The following is a 19171-nucleotide window of genomic DNA, read 5'->3' as shown; positions in this document are numbered from 1 at the left end:
GATAGACAGTGTGGGTCATGTCGCATGACAAGGTTCACGAAGGCACCTTACCTGATTGAGACTGTAACAGACATACCTAACTAGCCACTGTACTGACCCAACTGGACTTGGGAGTGATGACCCATTGCAGATGACAGCTCCCTGCGAGAGCAACGTATCTGTAGACGTGACCAGTGTTTAGGTGAACCATCATGTCTGTAGACCTGACAGGTCTTTGTGACACCGTCGTGCCTGAACCCGTCACAGGTCCCCGCGGAACCATCGAGCCTGTAGACATGACAGGTCTTTGTGAAATCATTGTGCCTGTAAACGTCACAGGTCTTTGTAAACCACTTTTTTTTTTTTTTTCTTCTCAAATACGTAAATGTGAAATGCCATATTGAGATTGTATGCTATCTGAAACGTGTCAGATTACCTACATAACCATGTCAAATCAATTGCTCTGAAATGAGACAGCAGCAACCACGATTCAATCCCCGATCCTAAAGAAATGAGTCATGAAACTGTATTAAATGCACAATATATCTGCAACTAAATGCTGGCCCTCCTTAAAAGAGAACGTGCAATTATGCTGGATAGTTGAATCTGTGTACTATAACGAAATGATAACGTCATCGAGAAATACAACAGACGATGTTGTATCTGACCTGAAAACGTGTCAGGTCATAACAAATATAACACACGACAAAATTGCTCTGAAAACGAGTCAGTAGCAACTGGCATTACCCCTTTTAACCTGAAGAGGAGTCAGGCAACAGGGTAACCTCATGAGTATTCATGACAAGATACCTGTATGAAGCTGGCGTGTTGTTCTGAAGGTGTGTCAGTAACAAAAATGACCAATTGTGTCCAATACCCTAAGCAAATGATCTACCTCCCCTGTGTGCAACGCATGAAACATGTTAACCGTATGTACGGCATAACCTGCTAACAGTATACCCAACTACAAGTCGCTACTCAATATGTTATTGCTCTGAGACATGTCTAACAATAACCTATGTGGTGCATCCCCCTGCAGACGTAGGAGGTTTAAGAATATGTGCTCGATATATCTGCAATGAATGTAAGCACCATATGAATACTGTAATCGTGCATTGTAAATATATGTACAGCCAGAGGTGCAACTGCTATTCAACACTAGGAACGAATGCACATAACCTACCCGCATACAACTATGGTAGTATGCAACAAATGCTGTGTACTGGTGCATGTATCATACACAAGCTGGGAGCGTAAGTACCGTGAAAACGTAAGGAACGTTATGAATTTATGCTCTAACATCATTATGAGTACAGCATACACGCCTAGAAAATAAAGTGTAAACATATATCTCAAAAGATAGACAATGTGCAACTATGCCGGATAGTTGAATATGTCTACTATAAGTAACTGATAACGTGGTCATGAAATACCACGGAGGAGGTTGTATCTGTCCTGAGAACGTCTCAGGTCGTGACAATGAACCACAATGTAATTGCTCTGAAAATTTGTCGGTAGCAACCGACATTAACTCCTTAAGCTGAAGGAGTCAGGCAAATAGGGCAACATCCTAACAAAGCTGTATAAGCTTTCCGTATAAACACTATGCACGAATATGCAGTATGAAAGCTATGAGCATGAGTACAGTAAAGCTACGGGAGCATATGTGTAGTGTAGACTCTAAGGATGGAAATGCAGAACAACTATTACCCATGTGCAGTACAACAAAATAAAGCTATGAACGTAACCAGACTATGAGCGTAACGGGCAACTATGCCAGATAGTTGAATCTGTGTACTATAACGAAATGACGTAATCGAGAAATACAACAGACGAGGTTGTATCTGACCTGAAAACGTGTCAGGTCATAACAAATACACCAACGACAAAATAGCTCTGAATACGAGTCAGTAGCAACCGACATTACCCCTTAACCTGAAGAGGAGTCAGGCAACAGGTTAACATTGTGAGTATTCCTGAAATTGGTTGCTCTGAATGTGAGTCAGTAACAACCGCGATTCAACCCCTGAAGGAACGAGTCAGGTGACCGGGCATTGAACAGCCGATTAGTGCCACTAAAATGATGACCACCCTTGAACGAGTACCTGTGCCGGATAGTTGAATATGTGTACTATAACTAACTGATAACGTAGTCGTGAAATACAACAGAGGAGGTTGTATCTGACCTGAGAACTTGTCAGGTCATGACAATAAACAACAATGCGATTGCTCTGAACGAGTCAGTAGCAACCGACATTGACCCCTTAACCTGAAGAGGAGTTCGGCAATAGGGCTACATCCTGACAAACCTGAGTGAACTTTCCGTATAAAAGACTATGTACGAATACACAGAATGAATGCTATAAACATACGTACAGTAAAAGCTACGGGAGCATGTGTGTAGTGTAGACGCTATGGATGAACATGCAGAATAAATACCATTACCCATGTACAATAAACGCTATAGATGTTAGTGCAGATAACATAACAGAATGAATGCTACATGTACGCAGAATAAGTACTACAACCTGTTAGCATAATAATTACTACCATCGTATGTACAGAATGAATGCTACGAATGTCCGTGTAGTGTATTGCTACAATTCTATGTGCAATATACATGACGTGAACATGTCTGTGGTATGAATACAACGAGCGTGTATGTGGTATAAATGCTATGAGCGTATAGTGGTATGATACTATGAGCAGTATAATGCTATGAATATACTTGCGGTATCAATGCTAAGAGCGTATGTGCCTGATGTAGGCCATGTGTATGTGTAGTATAAATGCTACAAGTACATGTGCAGTATAAGCGTCGAGCATATGGGCTACAAATTAATATGTGGTATGACGCTATGAGGTATGAGTACTATAAGCAGTGTAATGCTGTGAACATGCTATGAGCGCATGGCCACAACTGCACGAAACAGCATGACACTATGTGTGAGAACCATAGGAAATCTGCGTGTATGAATGCGGTGAACATGTGAACAACAAAACCATGACCGTGTAACCAATATAACTGCCATGAGCGTATGAATGCGGTGAACGTGTGAACAACAAAACAATGACCGTAAAACCAATATAATTGCCATGAGCGTATGAACCCTGCATGTATGAATGCGATTAACGTGTGAACAACAAAACCATAACCGTGTGACCAATGTAACTGCCATGAGCGTATGAAACCTGCGTGTATGAATGTGGTGAACAACAAAACCATGACCGTGTAACCAATATAACTGCCATGAGCGTATGAACCCTGCGTGTATGAATGCGATGAACATGTGACCAACAAAACCATGACCGTGTGACCAATATAACTGCCATGAGCGTATGAAACCTGCGTGTATGAATGCGGTGAATGCGTGAACAACAAAACCATGACCGTGCAACCAATACAACCGCCATGAGCGTATGAACTGTATGAACCCTGCGTGTATGAATGCGCGAACAACAAAACCATAACCGTGTGACCAATATAACTGCCATGAGCGTATGAAACCTGCGTGTATGAATGCGGTGAACATGTGAACAACTTAAGAACCGTGAGAGTGTGACCACTATAACTGCCATGAGTGTATGAACCGTATAATTGCTATAGGCAGTATACTGCCGTAACCAGTATGAAATACCATTAACATATGAACCGAATGATACTTTGAGCGTATGAACCAGTGATAATTACGACGTGTTTGATTGCCATGAACGTAACATGGTAGAAAGAATGTAAGACCGTGAACATGCCAAGAATATGTGAACAGCATAAATGCCAAGTTTGTGGACCGTGTAGAACATCAGTGAGTGAGAGAATAACCATGAGGTGAACAGCATAAAGGAGTTTGCCCAGTATAAATGCTGTGAATGTATCGTCAGTGAGTACATGTACCGTATATAATGATATTAGCACATGAAACTGTATACATACTATGCGCGTACGAGCAGTGTGCCACAAGCGTATGAATTAACCATGAGAGTACGGACAATAAGAAACTTATGGAGTTATCAAACCGTGAAGATGCTCTACTCGTGTGCACCTTGTACCAGTAATGCGTGTATGCCCATAATAAACCAAGTGTATGAACCGTATGGATACCATGATCGTTCAAATAACGAGCATTACACTGTGTATACTATGATTTAATTGGATATAGCCTATGTTATATCTCTACAGAGCATTGCACCCTACTATATACTATATTGAAACAAGACAGTCTACAGAGCACTGCATCACCACACACAGCATATGCTACCCTGCAACGTGATCCTCTGCAGAGTATTGCACCACACAGTAAATGCCACCCTGTGTTGCAACGAGACCCTTCGCAGAGCACTGCACCACACTGGACATGCTAACTGTAACGACCCTCTGCAGAGCATTGCACTATGCCCTATATAATATGTTGTATTGAAACCATCCCATCTGCAGAGCATTGCACTAACTGTATAAAGTTTGTTTATAATGAGATCATCTGCAGAGTATAGCACTATACTGTATATAGTATATATTATATTGTAACAAGACCATCTGCAGAGCATAGCACCATAGCTGTATATCATGTATACTATATTGTAATGAGACCATCTGCAGAGCATTGCACCTTAACTATATATCATGTATACTATATTGCAACAAGACAATCTGCAGAGCATATCGCCATAGCTGTATATCATGTATACTATATTGTAACGAGACCATCTGCAGAGCATTGCACTATACCGTTATACAGTACATGTTATATTGTAACGAGACCCTTTGCAGAGCATTACACTGTACCGTATACTGCAAGGGCACCGTATACCCCGCAGAGCACCGCAGCACACAGCAAAAGTTATTTTGAAACGACTCTTTGCAGAGCATTGCACCACACTGTATACAGCAAACGTTATATTGAAACAACCCTCCGCAGAGCATTACACTATACTTTAGATTAACGATAGCAGACAAGCTGACAGGACCGCCTAACGAGGACTGGGCAGCTGCCGCAACCTGTCCCAAGAGCATAGACAATTGTAGCTGTGTGGGTGGCGGGCGGTCCACATTTCGCCATGAGGCAGCTAGCGGGCTGCGCGAAATGCTGAGGCCGCACCACCCCCAGCACAGATTTAACTCACCTGCTTGCCACTCCTGGCCCCCACTACCGCTGCGGGCAGAGCCAGTCAGCACCATACCTGCCCAATATTACCTTATAATCAGAGTGAGACAGCATCCCCGGATAAGACAGCCAGAGGAGCTGCCAGGATGCTGCGCCTGCACCCCCCAGACTCATGATCAGCAAGGCCTCCGCACCGTGAGCAGCAGCTCTGAAGATTTTTGTGGGAGATTCAAACACCAGCCACAGGAAGCAGAGATTCCACAAACGACACGTGCTCCGCCCCTGTAGGAGAGGGGGAAGTTATATACACACGCCCCCACCTGTTCCCAATAAGCCCCACCTGGAAGTGCAGGGAGCGATAATTACTTCCGCCCCTCGCACAAATACAGCCCATCAGGCTTTATACATATGATTGCTGTACAGTGTATGTATAATGGATGTATGATTGCTGTACAGTGTATGTATACTGAATGTATGATTGCTGTACAGTGTATGTATAATGGAGGTATGCTTGCTGTACAGTGTATGTATAATGAATGTATGATTGCTGTACAGTGTAAGTATAATGGAGGTATGATTGCTGTACAGTGTATGTATAATGGATGTATGATTGCTGTACAGTGTATGTATAATGAATGTATGATTGCTGTACAGTGTAAGTATAATGGAGGTATGATTGCTGTACAGTGTATGTATAATGGAGGTATGCTTGCTGTACAGTGTATGTATAATGGATGTATGATTTCTGTACAGTGTATGTATAATGAATGTATGATTGCTGTACAGTGTATGTATAATGGAGGTATGATTGCTGTACAGTGTATGTATAATGAATGTATGATTGCTGTACAGTGTAAGTATAATGGAGGTATGATTGCTGTACAGTGTATGTATAATGGAGGTATGATTGCTGTACAGTGTATGTATAATGAATGTATGATTGCTGTACAGTGTATGTATAATGGAGGTATGCTTGCTGTACAGTGTATGTATAATGGATGTATGATTTCTGTACAGTGTATGTATAATGAATGTATGATTGCTGTACAGTGTATGTATAATGGAGGTATGATTGCTGTACAGTGTGTGTATAATGAATGTATGATTGCTTTACAGTGTATGTATAATGGAGGTATGATTGCTGTACAGTGTATGTATAATGGAGGTATGATTGCTGTACAGTGTATGTATAATGGAGGTATGATTGCTGTACAGTGTATGTATAATGGAGGTATGATTGCTGTACAGTGTATGTATAATGGAGGTATGATTGCTGTACAGTGTATGTATAATGGAGGTATGATTGCTGTACAGTGTATGTATAATGAATGTATGATTTCTGTACAGTGTATGTATAATGGAGGTATGATTGCTGTACAGTGTATGTATAATGGAGGTATGATTGCTGTACAGTGTATGTATAATGAATATATGATTGCTGTACAGTGTATGTATAATGGATATATGATTGCTGTACAGTGTATGTATACTGAATGTATGATTGCTGTACAGTGTATGTATAATGGATGTATGATTGCTGTACAGTGTATGTATAATGGAGCCTCCAATCTAAAAAAAAAAGCTTCCAATCCCCAAAAAAGTTTTAATAAAGTTTTTCATTTTGTTTGTATTGATATTTATATGAGTGTAGGTCTGTTTATGTATGTGTGCATGCAAGCAAGAGGGGCTGAAACGTCGCACTGTTTGACATGTGGAATAAATAGTTATTTTTTGGATATTTGGAGTGCCGCACCATTTTTGAAGTTATCAATTGGCTGTGATCGAGCCTGAGGAGCTGGCACCCGCCTACTGTGGTAAAGTAGTGCTGCATTTTTTTCGACATTTATATATATAAATGCAATAGACTGTGCACGCCTATGCGTACACTCCTCTACACCCCTCTGTCACCCATGTACACTCCTCTACACCCCTCTGTCACCCATGTCACCCATGTACACTCCTCTACACCCCTCTGTCACCCATGTCACCCATGTACACTCCTCTACACCCCTCTGTCACCCATGTACACTCCTCTACACCCCTCTGTCACCCATGTACACTCCTCTACACCCCTCTGTCACCCATGTACACCCATCTGTCACCCATGTACACTCCTCTACACCCCTCTGTCACCCATGTACACCCATCTGTCACTCATGTACACTCCTCTAAACCCCTCTGTACACTCCTCTACAGGCTGAAGGTTTATATAAAAAAGATGGCTCCGGGGGGGCGGGGGCTCGGGCCCCTTACTGGTGAACTAGCTGTACCCCCTGATAGCCATGAGAGCTGCTAGTGACCTACTGCTGCTAGGGGGGGCACAAGGGGGGGCCAATCATGATGTAGGGGGGGCCGTGGCCCCCTCTGCCCCCCCCCCTAGAGACGCCACTGAGAAGACCTGCTGTTACTACTTTGTAAGAGAGGGCACTTTGGTTTTCTTTTATTGCAATTTAAGTTGTTAGTTAATGAAAAATAATAAATATTGTTTTATATATAACTACAGTTAAGGGGAATGTGTTATCAGTTATTCTGCCTAAACATCGGGCAGCATAAAACTGGTGCAGACATCACGATCCCAGGACACCAGGAAAAACACTGAGACACTCGGTCATTCAGAGTCATCTTAGATTGAAAATCCTGCTGAAACCCCGGAAATGAGTCCCTGGGGCTGGTCCCAGCGGGGCGGGTGACGCATCTCTCCCTATGCCAATGGTCTCCAAACTGTGGACCTCCAGCTGTTGCTTAACTAAAACTCCCAGCAAAACTACAACTCCCAGCATGCCCAGACCATTTTTGGAACAACTAGCAGTCCACAGTTTGTAGCCCTAGTCCCTATACAGTTACATTCCTGGCTTCTGCACTACTACTGGAATTGTGTTCCTGGTATCTGGCACTTCCGGGTCAGGTGACGTCATATAACTAGCCATCCAATCAGAGGCTGAGGCTGGACATTGCTTCGGCCCATAACTGAATGAGCAGCTGTGTAACGTCACCTAACCCAGAAGCGCTGGACACTGGGAACTGAATTTCGTGATTCTGGCGGTAGCGCAAGAGCAAGGAAGAGAGGGTTTTTTTATACTGTCTTCCCCAAGCGTTAATACCACATTTCTGCCACAACATAGCTTTCTTATGGAGGCCTGGCAAATCAAATGTCAGGCTTCCCTGTCCCTTCCCTGCTGCCGGCGGCTGCCACAATGACACAATGCTGTGGGGCTGGTATGATCATTTTTTCAGGGTTGGTTTTTAGCCCCAGTTCTGCCCTGGGTGGAGAGAGATATATCTAGCTAAGGCTGCATTCACACCACAATTGTTACAAACCGGATCTGGCTGGGAGATGTGAAAACCAGGCGCTCCCGTATCTCAGCCGGACCCGGACCACATCTCGTTTGAAGGAGCCGACCGGAGTCAGATAATGACTCCAGTCGGCTCAGTTTTGCCCCGTATCCAGATTTGTGACCGTACTTAAAACTGTAGTATACCACGGTTTTAAGTCTGGTCACAAAACCGGATATGGGGCAAAAATAAGCCGACCGGAGTCACTATTTGACTCCGGTCGGCTCATTCAAATGAGATGAGATGGGGGCCGGGTCCGGCTGAGATACGGGAGTGCCTGGTTTTCACATATCCCTATCGGATCCGGTCCCGTATGTAACAATCGTGGGGTGAATACAGCCTAATGTGGAATGGAGGTAGAAGTGGGAAGAAGCCTGCCTACCTACCTAATATATTAAGGCTGAACATTTACTTAGCTAAGAAGGGGAGAGGGAAGGGGGGCACCTTTGTAGTGTTGGTATCTATCTGTATATGATCACTGTATGGAGTTAACCTTGGTCTTTGCCTAGTGGATTTTTTTCAGTAGCAGTGCGGGGATATTAGTCATTCTGCGGTGATAATGGTCATGATGTGGCGATATTACTTGTCCCTTGTATAGTGATATTGATAATTTCAATGTCAGTTCACAGGATTTGGTCAGTAACAGTATGACGGTAATATGTATGGGCATAATATTCCTCCTTGTATACTGGTAATATTGGTTTCAGTATACAGGATTTGGCTAGTAACAGTATGATGGTAATATGTATGGGGATAATATTCCTCCTTGTATACTGGTATTATTGGTAATATTACTCTCAACATACAGGATTTGGTCAGTAACAGTATCATGGTAATATGTATGGTGATAATTTTTCTCCTTGTATACTGGCATTATTGTTAATATTGCTATCAATATACCGGATTTTCACATATAGCCTTTTTAAAACATTGCTGCCATTTTTCATTATAAGCAGGGCCGGTGTTATGGCGGGGCAAACCAGGCAATTGCCTAGGGCCCCCATCCCCCAGGGGTCCTGCCGTCTGCTCAGTAGGGGGGGGGGGGGGGGGGCAACTGTTTTAAAGTGGCCGCAGCGTTGGCTTCTTGTTAAAGATTAGCAGGGGGGCAACTTTAAAACAGTGATCAGCTCCGGGCCCCGTGCCCGCAGGGGGGCCCCGTCACATTCGGGACATCCCTGTGTCCCGAAAAATCTTTTCAGGCCACAAGGATGCCCCGTTTACTTCATAGCGGCCCCGCGTTAACTTTAAAAACGCTGGGGCCGTTGGGAGGAAGCGCACGCAGTGACGGCACTGACGTCACGTGCGTGCGCCCATAGCAACAGTACAGCAGAGCGCAGCTGTGAGGAGGACGTGCGGGTATGGTAAGTGACCTGCGGTCATCTTCAGTGTTCCGACCGCTGCTCCCGGGATGGCCCATAGGCCATAGCAGTAGATCGTGACCGGGATGGCCCATAGGCCATAGCAGTAGATCGTGATCCAGGAGCGGTGGTCGGAATACTCAAGTGGGGCAGTAAACAGGCATACAGCCTCCAGCCATACATTGTATATGGCTGAAGGCTGTATGTCTGTAGGGGAACATTAGTTGCACTATAATTCCACCACATTTGGTGCAGTATAGTTCCCCCACATTAAGTGCAGTCACTTAATGTGGGGATCTATACTGCACCAAATGTGGTGGAATTATAGTGCACCTAATGTGGGGGAACTATACTGAACCTAATGTGGGGAATTATACTGCACCTAATGTGGGGGAACTATACTGCACCTAATGTGGGGAATTATACTGCACCTAATGTGAGGGAACTATACTGCACCTAATGTGGGGGAACTATACTGCACCTAATGTGGGGGAACTACTGTATACTGCACCTAATGTGGGGAAACTACTGTACTTCACCTAATGTGGGGAAACTACTGTATACTGCACCTAATGTGGGGAACTACTGTATACTGCACCTAATGTGGGAGGACTACTGTATACTGCACCTAATGCTGGGCAACTACTGTATACTGCACCTAATGTGGGGAAACTATTGTACTTCACCTAATGTGGGGAACTACTGTATACTGCACCTAATGTGGGGGGACTACTGTATACTGCACCTAATGTGGGGGGGGGACTACTGTATACTGCACCTAATGTGGGGGGACTACTGTATACTGCACCTAATGTGGGGGGACTACTGTATACTGCACCTAATGTGGGGAACTACTGTATACTGCACCTAATGTGGGGAACTACTGTATACTGCACCTAATGTGGGGAACTACTGTATACTGCACCTAATGTGGAGGGACTACTGTATACTGCACCTAATGTGGAGGGACTACTGTATACTGCACCTAATGTGGGAGACTATACTGCACCTAATGTGGGGAACTATACTGCACCTAATGTGGGGAACTATACTGCCAACCTAATGTGGGGGAACTATACTGCCAACCTAATGTGGGGGAACTATACTGCACCTAATGTGGGGAATTATACTGCACCTAATGTGAGGGAACTATACTGCACCTAATGTGGGGGAACTATACTGCACCTAATGTGGGGGAACTATACTGCACCTAATGTGGGGGAACTATACTGCACCTAATGTGGGGGAACTATACTGCACCTAATGTGGGGGAACTATACTGCACCTAATGTGGGGGAACTATACTGCACCTAATGTGGGGGAACTATACTGCACCTAATGTGGGGGAACTATACTGCACCTAATGTGGGGGAACTACACTGCACCTAATGTGGGGGAACTACACTGCACCTAATGTGGGGGAACTACACTGCACCTAATGTGGGGGAACTACACTGCACCTAATGTGGGGGAACTACACTGCACCTAATGTGGGGGAACTACACTGCACCTAATGTGGGGGAACTACACTGCACCTAATGTGGGGGAACTACACTGCACCTAATGTGGGGGAACTACACTGCACCTAATGTGGGGGAACTACACTGCACCTAATGTGGGGGAACTACACTGCACCTAATGTGGGGGAACTACACTGCACCTAATGTGGGGGAACTACACTGCACCTAATGTGGGGGAACTACACTGCACCTAATGTGGGGGAACTACACTGCACCTAATGTGGGGGAACTACACTGCACCTAATGTGGGGGAACTACACTGCACCTAATGTGGGGGAACTACACTGCACCTAATGTGGGGGAACTACACTGCACCTAATGTGGGGGAACTACACTGCACCTAATGTGGGGGAACTACACTGCACCTAATGTGGGGGAACTACACTGCACCTAATGTGGGGGAACTACACTGCACCTAATGTGGGGGAACTACACTGCACCTAATGTGGGGGAACCACTGCACCTAATGTGGGGGAACTACACTGCACCTAATGTGGGGGAACTATACTGTACCTAATGTGGGGAACTATACTGCACCTAATGTGGGGGAACTACTGTATACTGCACCTAATGTGGGGGAACTACTGTATACTGCACCTAATGTGGTGAACTACTGTATACTGCACCTAATGGGGGGAATTATACTGCACCTAATGCGGGGGAATTACTGTATACTGCACCTAATGTGGGGGAACTACTGTATACTGCACCTAATGTGGGGGAACTACTGTATACTGCACCTAATGTGGGGAATTATACTGCACCTAATGTGGGGGAACTACTGTATACTGCACCTAATGTGGGGGAACTTCTGTATACTGCACCTAATGTGGGGAACTACTGTATACTGCACCTAATGTGGGGGGACTACTGTATACTGCACCTAATGTGGGGGGACTACTGTATACTGCACCTAATGTGGGGGGATTACTGTATACTGCACCTAATGTGGGGGGATTACTGTATACTGCACCTAATGTGGGGGGACTACTGTATACTGCACCTAATGTGGGGAACTACTGTATACTGCACCTAATGTGGGGAACTACTGAATACTGCACCTAATTTGGGGGGACTACTGTATACTGCACCTAATGTGGGGGGACTACTGTATACTGCACCTAATGTGGGGGGATTACTGTATACTGCACCTAATGTGGGGGGATTACTGTATACTGCACCTAATGTGGGGGGACTACTGTATACTGCACCTAATGTGGGGAACTACTGTATACTGCACCTAATGTGGGGAACTACTGTATACTGCACCTAATGTGGAGGGACTATACTGCACCTAATGTGGGGAACTATTTTGCACCTAATGTGGGGAACTATACTGCCAACCTAATGTGGGGGAACTATACTGCCAACCTAATGTGGGGGAACTATACTGCCAACCTAATGTGGGGGAACTATAGTGCACCTAATGTGGAGAACTATACTGCACCTAATGTCGAGAACTATACTGCACCTAATGTGGAGAGCTATACTGCACCTAATGTGGGGGAACTATACTGCACCTAATGTGGGGGAACTACACTGCACCTAATGTGGGGGAACTACACTGCACCTAATGTGGGGGAACTACACTGCACCTAATGTGGGGGAACTATACTGCACCTAATGTGGGGAACTATACTGCACCTAATGTGGGGGAACTATACTGCACCTAATGTGGGGAACTATACTGCACCTAATGTGGGGGAACTACACTGCACCTAATGTGGGGGAACTACTGTATACTGCACCTAATGTGGGAGAACTACTGTATACTGCACCTAATGTGGGGAACTACTGTATACTGCAACTAATGGGGGGAATTATACTGCACCTAATGCGGGGGAACTACTGTATACTGCAACTAATGTGGGGGAACTACTGTATACTGCACCTAATGTGGGGGAACTACTGTATACTGCACCTAATGTGGGGAATTATACTGCACCTCATGTGGGGGAACTACTGTATACTGCACCTAATGTGGGGGAACTATACTGCACCTAATGTGGGGGAACTATACTGCACCTAATGTGGGGGAACTATACTGCACCTAATGTGGGGGAACTATACTGCACCTAATGTGGGGGAACTATACTGCACCTAATGTGGGGGAACTATACTGCACCTAATGTGGGGGAACTACACTGCACCTAATGTGGGGGAACTACACTGCACCTAATGTGGGGGAACTACACTGCACCTAATGTGGGGGAACTACACTGCACCTAATGTGGGGGAACTACACTGCACCTAATGTGGGGGAACTACACTGCACCTAATGTGGGGGAACTACACTGCACCTAATGTGGGGGAACTACACTGCACCTAATGTGGGGGAACTACACTGCACCTAATGTGGGGGAACTACACTGCACCTAATGTGGGGGAACTACACTGCACCTAATGTGGGGGAACTACACTGCACCTAATGTGGGGGAACTACACTGCACCTAATGTGGGGGAACTACACTGCACCTAATGTGGGGGAACTACACTGCACCTAATGTGGGGGAACTACACTGCACCTAATGTGGGGGAACTACACTGCACCTAATGTGGGGGAACTACACTGCACCTAATGTGGGGGAACTACACTGCACCTAATGTGGGGGAACTACACTGCACCTAATGTGGGGGAACTACACTGCACCTAATGTGGGGGAACTACACTGCACCTAATGTGGGGGAACTACACTGCACCTAATGTGGGGGAACTACACTGCACCTAATGTGGGGGAACTACACTGCACCTAATGTGGGGGAACTACACTGCACCTAATGTGGGGGAACTATACTGTACCTAATGTGGGGAACTATACTGCACCTAATGTGGGGGAACTACTGTATACTGCACCTAATGTGGGGGAACTACTGTATACTGCACCTAATGTGGTGAACTACTGTATACTGCACCTAATGGGGGGAATTATACTGCACCTAATGCGGGGGAATTACTGTATACTGCACCTAATGTGGGGGAACTACTGTATACTGCACCTAATGTGGGGGAACTACTGTATACTGCACCTAATGTGGGGAATTATACTGCACCTAATGTGGGGGAACTACTGTATACTGCACCTAATGTGGGGGAACTTCTGTATACTGCACCTAATGTGGGGAACTACTGTATACTGCACCTAATGTGGGGGGACTACTGTATACTGCACCTAATGTGGGGGGACTACTGTATACTGCACCTAATGTGGGGGGATTACTGTATACTGCACCTAATGTGGGGGGATTACTGTATACTGCACCTAATGTGGGGGGGACTACTGTATACTGCACCTAATGTGGGGAACTACTGTATACTGCACCTAATGTGGGGAACTACTGAATACTGCACCTAATTTGGGGGGACTACTGTATACTGCACCTAATGTGGGGGGACTACTGTATACTGCACCTAATGTGGGGGGATTACTGTATACTGCACCTAATGTGGGGGGATTACTGTATACTGCACCTAATGTGGGGGGGACTACTGTATACTGCACCTAATGTGGGGAACTACTGTATACTGCACCTAATGTGGGGAACTACTGTATACTGCACCTAATGTGGAGGGACTATACTGCACCTAATGTGGGGAACTATTTTGCACCTAATGTGGGGAACTATACTGCCAACCTAATGTGGGGGAACTATACTGCCAACCTAATGTGGGGGAACTATACTGCCAACCTAATGTGGGGGAACTATAGTGCACCTAATGTGGAGAACTATACTGCACCTAATGTCGAGAACTATACTGCACCTAATGTGGAGAGCTATACTGCACCTAATGTGGGGGAACTATACTGCACCTAATGTGGGGGAACTACACTGCACCTAATGTGGGGGAACTACACTGCACCTAATGTGGGGGAACTACACTGCACCTAATGTGGGGGGAAACTATACTGCACCTAATGTGGGGAACTATACTGCACCTAATGTGGGGGAACTATACTGCACCTAATGTGGGGAACTATACTGCACCTAATGTGGGGAACTACACTGCACCTAATGTGGGGAACTACTGTATACTGCACCTAATGTGGGAGAACTACTGTATACTGCACCTAATGTGGGGAACTACTGTATACTGCAACTAATGGGGGGAATTATACTGCACCTAATGCGGGGGGAACTACTGTATACTGCAACTAATGTGGGGGAACTACTGTATACTGCACCTAATGTGGGGAACTACTGTATACTGCACCTAATGTGGGGAATTATACTGCACCTCATGTGGGGGAACTACTGTATACTGCACCTAATGTTGGGGAACTTATACTTGCACCTAATGTGGGGAACTATACTGACAACCTAATGTGGGGGAACTATACTGCCAACCTAATGTGGGGAACTATACTGCCAACCTAATGTGGGGGAACTATACTGCACCTAATGTGGAGAACTATACTGCACCTAATGTGGAGAACTATACTGCACCTAATGTGGAGAGCTATACCTGCACCTAATGTGGAGAGCTATACTGCACCTAATGTGGAGAGCTATACTGCTCCTAATGTGGGGGACTATACTGCACCTAATGTGGGGAATTATACTGCACCTAATGTGAGGGAACTATACTGCACCTAATGTGGGGAACTATACTGCACCTAATGTGGGGGAACTACTGTATACTGCACCTAATGTGGGGAAACTACTGTACTTCACCTAATGTGGGGAAACTACTGTATACTGCACCTAATGTGGGGAACTACTGTATACTGCACCTAATGTGGGAGGACTACTGTATACTGCACCTAATGTGGGGCAACTACTGTATACTGCACCTAATGTGGGGAAACTATTGTACTTCACCTAATGTGGGGAACTACTGTATACTGCACCTAATGTGGGGGGACTACTGTATACTGCACCTAATGTGGGGGGACTACTGTATACTGCACCTAATGTGGGGGACTACTGTATACTGCACCTAATGTGGGGGGACTACTGTATACTGCACCTAATGTGGGGGGACTACTGTATACTCCACCTAATGTGGGGAACTACTGTATACTCCACCTGATGTGGGGAACTACTGTATACTGCACCTAATGTGGGAAACTACTGTATACTGCACCTAATGTGGGGAACTACTGTATACTGCACCTAATGTGGAGGGACTACTGTATACTGCACCTAATGTGGGAGACTATACTGCACCTAATGTGGGGAACTATACTGCCAACCTAATGTGGGGAACTATACTGCCAACCTAATGTGGGGGAATTATACTGCCAACCTAATGTGGGGGAATTATACTGCACCTAATGTGAGGGAACTATACTGCACCTAATGTGGGGGAACTATACTGCACCTAATGTGGGGGAACTATACTGCACCTAATGTGGGGGAACTATACTGCACCTAATGTGGGGGAACTATACTGCACCTAATGTGGGGGAACTATACTGCACCTAATGTGGGGGAACTATACTGCACCTAATGTGGGGGAACTATACTGCACCTAATGTGGGGGAACTATACTGCACCTAATGTGGGGGAACTACACTGCACCTAATGTGGGGGAACTACACTGCACCTAATGTGGGGGAACTACACTGCACCTAATGTGGGGGAACTACACTACACCTAATGTGGGGGAACTACACTGCACCTAATGTGGGGGAACTACACTGCACCTAATGTGGGGGAACTACACTGCACCTAATGTGGGGGAACTACACTGCACCTAATGTGGGGGAACTACACTGCACCTAATGTGGGGGAACTACACTGCACCTAATGTGGGGGAACTACACTGCACCTAATGTGGGGGAACTACACTGCACCTAATGTGGGGGAACTACACTGCACCTAATGTGGGGGAACTACACTGCACCTAATGTGGGGGAACTACACTGCACCTAATGTGGGGGAACTACACTGCACCTAATGTGGGGGAACTACACTGCACCTAATGTGGGGGAACTACACTGCACCTAATGTGGGGGAACTACACTGCACCTAATGTGGGGGAACTACACTGCACCTAATGTGGGGGAACTACACTGCACCTAATGTGGGGGAACTACACTGCACCTAATGTGGGGGAACTACACTGCACCTAATGTGGGGGAACTACACTGCACCTAATGTGGGGGAACTACACTGCACCTAATGTGGGGGAACTACACTGCACCTAATGTGGGGGAACTACACTGCACCTAATGTGGGGGAACTACACTGCACCTAATGTGGGGGAACTACACTGCACCTAATGTGGGGGAACTACACTGCACCTAATGTGGGGGAACTACACTGCACCTAATGTGGGGGAACTACACTGCACCTAATGTGGGGGAACTATACTGTACCTAATGTGGGGAACTATACTGCACCTAATGTGGGGGAACTACTGTATACTGCACCTAATGTGGGGGAACTACTGTATACTGCACCTAATGTGGTGAACTACTGTATACTGCACCTAATGGGGGGAATTATACTGCACCTAATGCGGGGGAATTACTGTATACTGCACCTAATGTGGGGGAACTACTGTATACTGCACCTAATGTGGGGGAACTACTGTATACTGCACCTAATGTGGGGAATTATACTGCACCTAATGTGGGGGAACTACTGTATACTGCACCTAATGTGGGGGAACTTCTGTATACTGCACCTAATGTGGGGAACTACTGTATACTGCACCTAATGTGGGGGGACTACTGTATACTGCACCTAATGTGGGGGGACTACTGTATACTGCACCTAATGTGGGGGGATTACTGTATACTGCACCTAATGTGGGGGGATTACTGTATACTGCACCTAATGTGGGGGGACTACTGTATACTGCACCTAATGTGGGGAACTACTGTATACTGCACCTAATGTGGGGAACTACTGAATACTGCACCTAATTTGGGGGGACTACTGTATACTGCACCTAATGTGGGGGGACTACTGTATACTGCACCTAATGTGGGGGGATTACTGTATACTGCACCTAATGTGGGGGGATTACTGTATACTGCACCTAATGTGGGGGGATTACTGTATACTGCACCTAATGTGGGGGGATTACTGTATACTGCACCTAATGTGGGGGGACTACTGTATACTGCACCTAATGTGGGGAACTACTGTATACTGCACCTAATGTGGGGAACTACTGTATACTGCACCTAATGTGGAGGGACTATACTGCACCTAATGTGGGGAACTATTTTGCACCTAATGTGGGGAACTATACTGCCAACCTAATGTGGGGGAACTATACTGCCAACCTAATGTGGGGGAACTATACTGCCAACCTAATGTGGGGGAACTATAGTGCACCTAATGTGGAGAACTATACTGCACCTAATGTCGAGAACTATACTGCACCTAATGTGGAGAGCTATACTGCACCTAATGTGGGGGAACTATACTGCACCTAATGTGGGGGAACTACACTGCACCTAATGTGGGGGAACTACACTGCACCTAATGTGGGGGAACTACACTGCACCTAATGTGGGGGAACTATACTGCACCTAATGTGGGGAACTATACTGCACCTAATGTGGGGGAACTATACTGCACCTAATGTGGGGAACTATACTGCACCTAATGTGGGGGAACTACACTGCACCTAATGTGGGGGAACTACTGTATACTGCACCTAATGTGGGAGAACTACTGTATACTGCACCTAATGTGGGGAACTACTGTATACTGCAACTAATGGGGGGAATTATACTGCACCTAATGCGGGGGAACTACTGTATACTGCAACTAATGTGGGGGAACTACTGTATACTGCACCTAATGTGGGGGAACTACTGTATACTGCACCTAATGTGGGGAATTATACTGCACCTCATGTGGGGGAACTACTGTATACTGCACCTAATGTGGGGAATTATACTGCACCTAATGTGGGGAACTA

At 45.6% G+C, this 19171-nt stretch overlaps 1 protein-coding gene across 1 annotated transcript in view; it reads right to left on the bottom strand.

The window, feature by feature from the left end:
* Positions 1-2420: 2420 nt before the first annotated feature.
* Positions 2421-19171, bottom strand: part of LOC130298323 (uncharacterized) — a 28545-nt gene continuing 11794 nt past the window's right edge. Inside the window, exon 3 of the mRNA XM_056551253.1 lies at positions 2421-2478. Within this exon, the coding sequence (XP_056407228.1) occupies positions 2421-2478 (58 nt within the window). The remainder of the gene's footprint in view (positions 2479-19171) is intronic.

This window comes from Hyla sarda (genome assembly GCF_029499605.1).
Source record: "Hyla sarda isolate aHylSar1 chromosome 2 unlocalized genomic scaffold, aHylSar1.hap1 SUPER_2_unloc_1, whole genome shotgun sequence".
Classification (NCBI taxonomy): Eukaryota; Metazoa; Chordata; class Amphibia; order Anura; family Hylidae; genus Hyla; species Hyla sarda.
Note: the sequence above shows the minus strand (reverse complement) of the source record. Positions and strands in the feature narration are given on the sequence as shown.